The sequence below is a fragment of the Lynx rufus genome, unplaced genomic scaffold, assembly GCF_022079265.1.
Source record: "Lynx rufus isolate CCGP_SWC_20201006 ecotype Redwood Valley unplaced genomic scaffold, mLynRuf1.p SCAF_4, whole genome shotgun sequence".
Lineage (NCBI taxonomy): Eukaryota > Metazoa > Chordata > Mammalia > Carnivora > Felidae > Lynx > Lynx rufus.
The window spans coordinates 2,260,014-2,270,463 of NW_025814856.1; the positions used below are offsets into that span (position 1 = coordinate 2,260,014).

The window sequence follows — 10,450 nt, forward strand, 5'->3', positions numbered from 1 at the left end:
GTAGGAGCCTGCCTCGGGGTGACAGTGGCCTTCTGGTACGTTCGGCTGCCACGGAACATGGTTTGCTGAGGGCGTATGCTTCTAGAGCGAGGATAGAGCCGGGAGCCCGGGAGGAAGGAGCAAGAGAACTGGACGGAACCTTCTAGACTTAGGCACGTGTCCGTTTCTCTTTCTTAATGGGAGTGCTTGCTTGAGATCCTCAGGCAAACAGCCTCCGTCAGCGGTCTTAGCAACCCTGGGCCCCCAGACCCGGAGGAGAAGGGGTGGACGGTGCGGGCGGGCCTGGAGCCGGGTGCGTGGTGCTGCTGATCTCACGGTCCTCGGGGCCCCCGCTGGGGCGAGGCAGCGCAGGGTCCAGACCTTCGGGGAGGGGGAGCCGGTTTGGGGCCGGGGAGGAGGCCCCGCAGAGGGCCCCCGTGGGCCGGGAGCGGCCTACACCTGCTGCCCGCCGGGCGGCAGGGCGAAGGGCCCCACCAGCCAGCAGAGCGGCGGGCCGTGCTGCACGCCGTCCAGCACCTGCTCCAGCTCTTGCCAGGCCCGGCCCACGCCCTCGTGGCTCCGGGCCAGGCGCTCTGCCGGCAGCCGCCGGACCGAGCTGGCCGAGGAGACCAGGCCGTAGAGCTCACACAGGCTGTGCCGCGCCCGCCCGACACGCTGCTGCAGCTCCTCGGGGAGGCCCTGGAGGCCGGAGGCCAGGGAGCTGTAGGCCACGTGGAGCTGCTGGATGAGGCTGCAGGCCCTGGACAGGGCCCCGGAGTCCGGCACCTGCGGGAGCGGGGAGCGAGGTAAGCAGGGGCGGAGGGAGAAGAGCGGGAGCCTCAGCGTTTGCTTACGCACCTCTTGGGTAGCGCCTTCCTCCGCTCTGCTGCTCGGACCCTGGTCTGGAGGTGACTGGCCCTCTGGAGCCCGCTCGGCCTTCTGAATCTAGAAAGAAAGAAAGACGCCAGCGGAGAAATTACAGCTGGTCCCCTGGGGACGTTTGGGTCTGGCCCTGGAGCCTCACGTCTAGACCTTTCCCGGGCATGGTGGAAAAGCCACAAAAAAATAAAATCCTTTAATGAGAAACGAATTAAAAGGTCTCTGAGGTGCCTTACAGAGTCCCCCTCTCTCGTGTCCCACACCCCTGCTTCGGAGGCGCATTCTGAACCGGGTGCCTCTTGCTACCGTGGAAGCCACCCCAGAGGCCCCACCGTCCATCACGTGCCGGGAGTTTTGCAGGAATCTCCCGGGTCCAGCCCGTTCTCCCATCAGCAGCTAGGGACCCCCCAGAAAAACCTAGGTGGTGTCAGGCCACTCCTCAGTCCTGGGTGCTGGGGGGGTTGCCGGGGGGCATCCCTGGTCCCCACCTCCTCCATGCCAGGAGTCCCCCCTCCCCCGGTTGTGACAACCACAGACATCCCCACAGATTGCCAAGTGTCCCTGGGAACAGAATCATCCCCCCAGGGGACACTTCCTAGGTTAAGGGGTTCCACTGGCCCCCAGGAGCCTTTACATTATGTTGACCACCTCTCACCTGCTGAGGTCATGGGAGGCTGCACACACAGGGCAGTGACTTACAGACCTTGAGGTCACCCTGGGTGGTGCCGTCTAACCGCTTGGAGATGCATTCTGGTGTCTGGGGTGAGCACGGCTTTACTCGTTATTTTTCCCCCATAATTAACCCTGGCTTTCCCCTCCGCGGCACTGCTAACGCTGGCACTGGTTCTGGATCATTCTGTGTGCTGTACTATTGGTGTCCTGGGCACTGGGGGTGGGGGTGGGGGGCTGAGCAGCGTCCCTGACCCCACCCACTCAAGGCCAGGAGCACCATTTCCTGCAGTTGTGACAGCCACAGATGTCCCCAGACATGGCCCAGTGTCCCAGGGGCCTGTTCACTCCCGTGGAGATCCCGCTAGATCGGACCCGCGGTCTTCGCGCTGTGGCCCACCAGAGACCGTGGGGCGCCGACTGAAATCACCGTTGCGTGGGTGTAGCCTGGAGATCTGGATTCAGGCAGCATTGCTGAGTTCTTCACTGCATGTGTATCTAAACATCTAAGAGCCGTGAGCTTGGAGACCGGGAGGTCCTCAGAGCTGGGGGACCCTCGCCGTCTGCACTGGCCACAGGGGGCTGCCGCTGGACTGGGCTCAGCTCCGCCTCTGGCGCAGAGCAGGAGCCGACACGTTAGCTGTCCGCCGTGGAGAAGCCTCCGTGGGGCTCAGTAGATGCCCGTCGGGTCACCACACGTGGATGGGGGAGCGTGGGGAGGGGAAGGCTCTTACCAGCTTGAAGGCGTCCTCCAGCTGGGCCAGCGCGGCCCTGGCCTGGAACTGGCCGTGTTGCAGGTGGCTCAGGGCGTGCTCAAACGCCCGCTGGCGGAAGCCGGGGGCCAGGTCGCCCAGACGCACAAAGTAGCTGCGCTGGTCGGCCGTGAGCACCCTTGGCTCAGGCTCGGAGGCGGCAAGCTGGGCTGCAGGGAAGAGGGGATCACTGGATCCGAGAGGCCCCGGGCTTGGGTTTTACAGAAGTCCAGCCCCGTGGGAGGTGGGCCGGCCATGCCGTTCTTACCTTGCTCCTCGGCATCCAGGGGCTGGAAGACATCCCCCAGCTCCTTCAGCTCGTCCCGGAGTGTCGCGAAGCTTGTGGGTCCTTCATGGCCGCGCGCGGTGGCCACGTGCCCCGCATCCTCCCTGCCCAGGGTGGCCCCCTGGGGACGTGTTGCTTCAGCGGTGGCTTCCCGGACAAGGTCCAGGCCTGCACCAAGTGTGTCCGGGGCGCTGGATACTCCGGGGGACAGAGCTTCCCCTCCTTTGCGGGGGGCACTGGAACTGGTGAGTCCGCCCCACACAGGGTCCCGGGTGCCAGGTAACCAGTTCTGGATGGTGCCGAGACCAGTCTGCACTGCCCCCTTGGCCACGTTCCCTGCCCCTGCCACCCCAGCGGACACGGTGTCTTTGGTGCCTGTGACAATATTCTTGGTGGTGTCCAGGCCGGTCTGGACCGTGCCCTTGGCCATGCCCAGTGCGCCTGTGAGCCCAGTAGATAGGGTGTCCTTGGTGCCCGTGAGGACGGTCTTTGAAGTGTCCAGGCCAGTCTGGACAGTGCCCTTGGCCATGCCCAGTGCACCTGTGAGCCCAGTAGATAGGGTGTCCTTGGTGCCCGTCAGGACGGTCTTTGAAGTGTCCAGGCCAGTCTGGACGGTGCCCTTGGCCATGTTCACTGCCCCTGTCACCCCAGCAGACACGGTGTCTTTGGTGCCTGTGACAATATTCTTGGTGGTGTCCAGGCCGGTCTGGACCGTGCCCTTGGCCATGCCCAGTGCACCTGTGAGCCCAGTAGATAGGGTGTCCTTGGTGCCCGTGAGGACGGTCTTTGAAGTGTCCAGGCCGGTCTGGACGGCCCCTTTGGCCACATTCATGGCTCCAGTCACCCCACTGCACACGGTGTCCTTGGTGCCCGTGAGGACGGTCTTTGAAGTGTCCAGGCCGGTCTGGACAGCCCCTTTGGCCACATTCATGGCTCCAGTCACCCCACTGCACACGGTGTCCTTGGTGCCCATCAGGACGGTCTTTGAAGTGTCCAGGCCGGTCTGGACGGCCCCTTTGGCCACATTCATGGCTCCAGTCACCCCACTGCACACGGTGTCCTTGGTGCCCGTGAGGACGGTCTTTGAAGTGTCCAGGCCGGTCTGGACGGCCCCTTTGGCCACATTCATGGCTCCAGTCACCCCACTGCACACGGTGTCCTTGGTGCCCGTGAGGACGGTCTTTGAAGTGTCCAGGCCGGTCTGGACAGCCCCTTTGGCCACATTCATGGCTCCAGTCACCCCACTGCACACGGTGTCCTTGGTGCCCATCAGGACGGTCTTTGAAGTGTCCAGGCCAGTCTGGACGGTGCCCTTGGCCATGCCCAGTGCGCCTGTGAGCCCAGCAGACACGGTGTCTTTGGTGCCTGTGACAATATTCTTGGTGGTGTCCAGGCCGGTCTGGACGGTGCCCTTGGCCATGCCCAGTGCGCCTGTGAGCCCAGTAGATAGGGTGTCCTTGGTGCCCGTCAGGACGGTCTTTGAAGTGTCCAGGCCGGTCTGGACGGTGCCCTTGGCCATGTTCACTGCCCCTGTCACCCCAGCAGACACGGTGTCTTTGGTGCCTGTGACAATATTCTTGGTGGTGTCCAGGCCGGTCTGGACCGTGCCCTTGGCCATGCCCAGTGCGCCTGTGAGCCCAGTAGATAGGGTGTCCTTGGTGCCCATCAGGACGGTCTTTGAAGTGTCCAGGCCAGTCTGGACGGTGCCCTTGGCCATGCCCAGTGCGCCTGTGAGCCCAGCAGACACGGTGTCTTTGGTGCCTGTGACAATATTCTTGGTGGTGTCCAGGCCAGTCTGGACGGTGCCCTTGGCCATGCCCAGTGCGCCTGTGAGCCCAGTAGATAGGGTGTCCTTGGTGCCCGTCAGGACGGTCTTTGAAGTGTCCAGGCCGGTCTGGACGGTGCCCTTGGCCATGTTCACTGCCCCTGTCACCCCAGCAGACACGGTGTCTTTGGTGCCTGTGACAATATTCTTGGTGGTGTCCAGGCCGGTCTGGACCGTGCCCTTGGCCATGCCCAGTGCACCTGTGAGCCCAGTAGATAGGGTGTCCTTGGTGCCCGTGAGGACAGTCTTTGAAGTGTCCAGGCCGGTCTGGACGGCCCCTTTGGCCACATTCATGGCTCCAGTCACCCCACTGCACACAGTGTCCTTGGTGCCTGTCAGGACAGCCTTGGTGGTGTCCAGGCCAGTCTGGACGGTGCCCTTGGCCATGTTCACTGCCCCTGAGAGCCCCGTGGACACAGTGTCCTTGGTACCCGTCAGGATGGTCTTTGAAGTGTCCAGGCCGGTCTGGACGGTGCCCTTGGCCATGTTCACTGCCCCTGTCACCCCAGCAGACACGGTGTCTTTGGTGCCTGTGACAATATTCTTGGTGGTGTCCAGGCCGGTCTGGACCGTGCCCTTGGCCATGCCCAGTGCACCTGTGAGCCCAGTAGATAGGGTGTCCTTGGTGCCCGTCAGGACGGTCTTTGAAGTGTCCAGGCCGGTCTGGACGGTGCCCTTGGCCATGTTCACTGCCCCTGTCACCCCAGCGGACACGGTGTCTTTGGTGCCTGTGACAATATTCTTGGTGGTGTCCAGGCCGGTCTGGACCGTGCCCTTGGCCATGCCCAGTGCACCTGTGAGCCCAGTAGATAGGGTGTCCTTGGTGCCCGTCAGGACGGTCTTTGAAGTGTCCAGGCCGGTCTGGACAGTGCCCTTGGCCATGCCCAGTGCACCTGTGAGCCCAGTAGATAGGGTGTCCTTGGTGCCCGTCAGGACGGTCTTTGAAGTGTCCAGGCCAGTCTGGACAGCCCCTTTGGCCACATTCATGGCTCCAGTCACCCCACTGCACACGGTGTCCTTGGTGCCCGTCAGGACGGTCTTTGAAGTGTCCAGGCCGGTCTGGACGGTGCCCTTGGCCATGTTCACTGCCCCTGTCACCCCAGCGGACACGGTGTCTTTGGTGCCTGTGACAATATTCTTGGTGGTGTCCAGGCCGGTCTGGACCGTGCCCTTGGCCATGCCCAGTGCACCTGTGAGCCCAGTAGATAGGGTGTCCTTGGTGCCCATCAGGACGGTCTTTGAAGTGTCCAGGCCAGTCTGGACAGTGCCCTTGGCCATGCCCAGTGCACCTGTGAGCCCAGTAGATAGGGTGTCCTTGGTGCCCATCAGGACGGTCTTTGAAGTGTCCAGGCCAGTCTGGACAGTGCCCTTGGCCATGCCCAGTGCACCTGTGAGCCCAGTGGATAGGGTGTCCTTGGTGCCCGTCAGGACGGTCTTTGAAGTGTCCAGGCCGGTCTGGACGGTGCCCTTGGCCATGTTCACTGCCCCTGTCACCCCAGCAGACACGGTGTCTTTGGTGCCTGTGACAATATTCTTGGTGGTGTCCAGGCCGGTCTGGACCGTGCCCTTGGCCATGCCCAGTGCACCTGTGAGCCCAGTGGATAGGGTGTCCTTGGTGCCCGTCAGGACGGTCTTTGAAGTGTCCAGGCCGGTCTGGACAGCCCCTTTGGCCACATTCATGGCTCCAGTCACCCCACTGCACACGGTGTCCTTGGTGCCCGTCAGGACGGTCTTCGAAGTGTCCAGGCCGGTCTGGACCGTGCCCTTAGCCACACCCACTGCCCCTGTGATGCCACTGGCCACAGTCTCCTTGGCACCTGAGAGGGCAGACCGGGTCATGCCCAGGCCTCCGTGCATCACACCTTTAGCTGTGTCCACCACGCTGGCCATCCCGGAGGAGATGGTGTCCTTGGTCTTACTCATCTTGGAGCTCACCAGGTCCTTTGCCCCAGAGGTCATCTGGTAAGAAAGGACACGCGTGGTCAAGAGGAGAGCCCGAGGCGCTCCGCACCCCAGACTTCAGCCAGCCTGATCCCTCGCGTGCATTAGGGCGAAGGACTGTCACCCAGAGAGTCTGCCCGTCACCTCCCACCTGTACCTACTCTGCTCTCACACCGTCATCCAGCCATGGCCTTCCAGGGCCCGGCCTTCGCGAGCTCTGTCACAGCGCTGAGCGGCGCCCCTGATTGAATAGATCCCCACTGCCAGCGGCAGGTCCCCACACCTCCAGAACCTTTGCCAAAGTCCCCTGGCCTTGGGCTCAGTGCCGGGTGCTGGGTGACATAGTTGGTTCGTCTTGCCTACTCTCCAAAGGGCAGTTTCTCTCATCTGGTCAAACTAACAAAGGGTTGTGGTGGCCTGAGTCGCCACCACTCGCTTTCAACCACAAGCGTGCTGTTTTTAATCCAGAGCTTCTTAACCGGGGTGATTCTACCCTCCGGGGGACCCTGGGTGGCATCTGCGGACATCTGTGGTTGCCACGACTCGGGGACAGGGTGCCCCAGGCGTCGAGCGAGCAGGGCACAGGGATGCCGTGCAATCCCCGCCCCCCCCCCCCGCGGTGCCCAGGACGCACCACAACCAGGAGGGATCTGGCCGCAAACGGCCACCATGCTGAGATGGAGGGAGCCCCGAAATTTTGTTCTTACCTCTGCCCACCTGCTACCCTGCCTCATTTCAAGTGGGCACTTGGGCTGTGTGCCTGCAGAGACCTGAGTTCGAATCTCAGCCCTCCGCCCCTCCCTAGCCCCCCCCCCCCCCCCCCCCCCCGCTGTGTGACCTCAGGCAAGACACATCCCCTCTGAGCTTTTTGGCTGAAGCCTGGTGACTAACACAAAGCCTCCTTCAAGGATTGTGGAGGAAGGGAGTCAAGGTGCCTGAAGCACCTTGCAGGAGACTGAGACTAAGACGGGGAGGGAACAGGGTGTGGCCTTGGCTGTCCGGGTCTGTTGTAATCTGGGCCAGAAGGGCCACTGGCGTTCCTCGTTCCTTGAGCTGAGGGCAGAGGGGAGTACAGTTAGACTGCAGGGGGGCGCGGGGTGGGGTGGGGGGGTGGCGCCTGGGTGGCTCAGTCCGTGAAGGGTCCGACTTCGGCTCAGGTCACGATTTCGCAGTTCCTGATTTCGAGCCCCGAATCGGGATCGGCACTGACGGTGCGGAGCCTGCTTGGGATTCTCTCTCTCTCCCTCTCTCTCTGCCCTTCCCCCACTCTCACTCGCGCTCTCTCTCAACATAAATAAATAAACTTTAAAGAAAAATAAAAAAGACTCCAGGATGGGCGCTTAAGCGTGCCCAGTGAAGCAGTCCTAACAGGGTTGTGGCGCCCTGCTGTGGCCCTTAGCGGTGGCGCATCAGTCACTCCGTCCGGCCCAGCCTTGGGGACGTGATAGCGAGGGGAGAGCCCCGTTGATCTGAGATGGATGGAAGGTGCAGGAAGGTTCCCTAGCCACGCCTGGCTGTGTGACCTTCAGCAAGCGGCTTGGCTTCTCTGTGCTTTTTGGCTGTCGTGTGGGGTACTCTCGCTCCCTTCCTCGCGGGGCAGGTTCACCAGTAAGCGGCACACACAAAGCACGCAGCCCCAAGCCTGGCGTGCGCCGCGGTGCCAGTGTTTCCGGCCCCTTATTGCTAGACAAAGCGGGAGACCGTGCGCAGCCTTGCCACGCCGGGCAGGTGGGCGGTGGGCGGCGTTGCACCCATTTCGCAGATGTGGAAACGGAAGCTCAGAGGGGAGACCACGCCTGGAATCCCACAGCAGGACGCACTGGGGTGTCTGCCCTCCCCTTGGCCTACGACAACCCCCTCAGAAGGCAGGAACCGAAACCTCCCCCGAGAAGCGCCAGAAGGAGGCGGAGGCCATCAGGCCTCAGGTCCGCCAGCCCCTCTCACCTTATCTGAAGGCGGCGGCTGCTTCTCCCCGCCGGCCGTCTGCTCCAGGTTGGCGGCTGCAGTGGGCACAGGAGCTGGTCAGGCAACCAGGAAGGGCGAGGGACGTGGGCTGGCATCAGCCCACGGGCCTGGGGCCCGTTGCGTAATTGGTGGGCACAGCCTGAAAGGTCAGGAATGTCCCAGCCGCCCTGCCAGGGACAGCAGGAGGTGACATCGACAACCAGTGACCGAGCCCTGCCGGAGGCTCCCCTGGAGCCCTGGGGCTTTGGGCTGCTGGTACGGGAGTCCTCTGGAGTTTTCTATGCCCGGGTCCCGGGCGCTGGACACTCACCCCGGAGGGGACCCGAGGAAGGGTATTAAGGGCCCCGCCCCAGCCGCAGCTGCCTGTCTGGCCTGGGTATGTGGGGCAGGAGTCACTGCCCTGGGGCGCTGGGCCCAGAGTGAGCGAGCGTCCAGGCCCACGCTCCCCTGCATCAGCCCCGCTGAGCAAATGGAGGATAGGGAGTCCCCTGCTCCCTCCCCCCCAGCCCCTGCCGCCAAGCCAAGGCTATGTGACCCCAGGGCAGCCAGCCCCCTTTGCTGGGAACCAGGATGGAAACCTTCAGTGAGCTCAGACACGGGGAGCACCCAGTCCCTGGCGCATCAGAAATGGGGTGGGATGCAGGGGAGGGGTTGAGAAAGCGGAGAGACAGGCTGTGTCCACACCCTCGCTGTTGCTGGTTATGCTACTTTGGGCCCCTCTCCTGCCCTATTTAGGCCTCAGTTTCCCCCATCTGGTGCCACCTGAGCACGCCAGCCTGGAGTGTCTGTTGAGGTGATGCCGGCACGTGTGAACCCCCACTCCCCCCACAAATGATCAAAAGTCCCTGCTCTCGGGGATGTTTATTCCCGGGACCCGCCTCTAGAGCCACTGCCCCCACGGAGATGTCCACTCACCCTGAGCCTGGGGCTGCGGGGACGCACCCGCAGGGTCGGCGACCGGCCGGACCTCTCTCGCAGAACTGTGGGCGCTGGCCACGAGGTTCCGGGCAGAACTGAAGCCAGGCAGGGACCCCAAGAAACTTCCCAGGGTCTACACGGGGCAGGGGGGAAGCATTAGCAGGGCCAGGGTGCTGGGTGGGGGGAATGCCTTGGACAGCACTGGGTTCCTGCATCCCCTCGGGCCCTTCATCCTGGGTAGACCCCAGGAGGGTGTCTTAGCCTCTCTGAGTCTCAGTTTCTTTGCCTGGGCCACGGGCAGAGTCAGCCCGCCTCCCGTAGACAGAGGAAAAGTTCATCCTCCGGGTCTCCAGAGGCCTTTTCCCTCCACGGCCCCCCCATTTCACAGGTGGGGAAACTGAGGCCCAGAGAGGGGCCATGGCTGTTTCCAGGTCACATGGTAGAGAAGGAGCTGAGGGTTGCTTGTGTCCCCCCGCTCCCCCCACCCTTCAGCTTGGGACCGGAGGGGACAGTTGGTACCGTGGCTCGCGGAGCCTTCCCACCCCACCCTTCCCAGGCCCTCCGGACCCCGGTACCGTGAAGGTCACCTTCCCAAGGTTCCGGGGGGTCCCCAGGTCCTGGCAGGGATCTCCCCCACCGCACCTCCCCTCACCTTGCCCTTGGGTTTGGGAGGATCCCGGCCTCCTTCATCTTGGGCAGACATGGTAATATTTTGAGCAGCTGGAAAGGGGCGGAGAGGGTGTGTGAATCGGGGGGCTCCCGGGCCTCCTGCCGCACCCCTCCCGCGCCGGCCACACCCCTCCGGCCCAGCCTCACCCTGGCGTTGCTCACCTGGGGTGCGTGAGGGTCCCTCAGAGCCACAGGCGGTGCAGCTGGGGGCTGGCTCTGCTCTCGGCTACCAGGCCTTATAGGGTCTGGGGCAGGCCCGGGCCCGGCCGGCAGAGGCAGGCGGCCAGCGGGCCGGGGGAGGGCCCTGGGCGGTCACGTGCAGCCTGCCCAGCCCAGCGTGGGCCCCGGGCCCAGGACCTTTCCCCTGCTATCCGCGCCGGGCGGCCTCTGCCCACGGCACGCCCCCCCACCCCCAGCAAGGCCGAGGGATTTGCGGACCGTCCCCTGCCCCCAAGGCACTGCCCACAGGCTGTCTCGGCCTCCGGTTTCCACCCACGAGGTACAGTTCAGAGCTCTGCTTTGCCGCGACCCCTTGGCCAGTTACCATCCACCGGCCTCAGGTTCCTC

General features: G+C 63.6%; 1 protein-coding gene across 1 annotated transcript; it reads right to left on the reverse strand.

Moving 5' to 3' along the window:
- Positions 1 to 432: 432 nt before the first annotated feature.
- On the reverse strand, positions 433 to 9,917 carry PLIN4 (perilipin 4). The gene is made up of 8 exons (XM_047094873.1): positions 9,867 to 9,917; positions 9,212 to 9,347; positions 8,276 to 8,331; positions 5,977 to 6,349; positions 2,548 to 5,877; positions 2,262 to 2,449; positions 838 to 924; positions 433 to 765 (listed from the first exon to the last, which is right to left on the reverse strand). Exons 1-8 carry the CDS (start codon positions 9,915 to 9,917, stop codon positions 433 to 435), a joined length of 4,554 nt encoding a protein of 1,517 aa, XP_046950829.1.
- Positions 9,918 to 10,450: the final 533 nt, after the last annotated feature.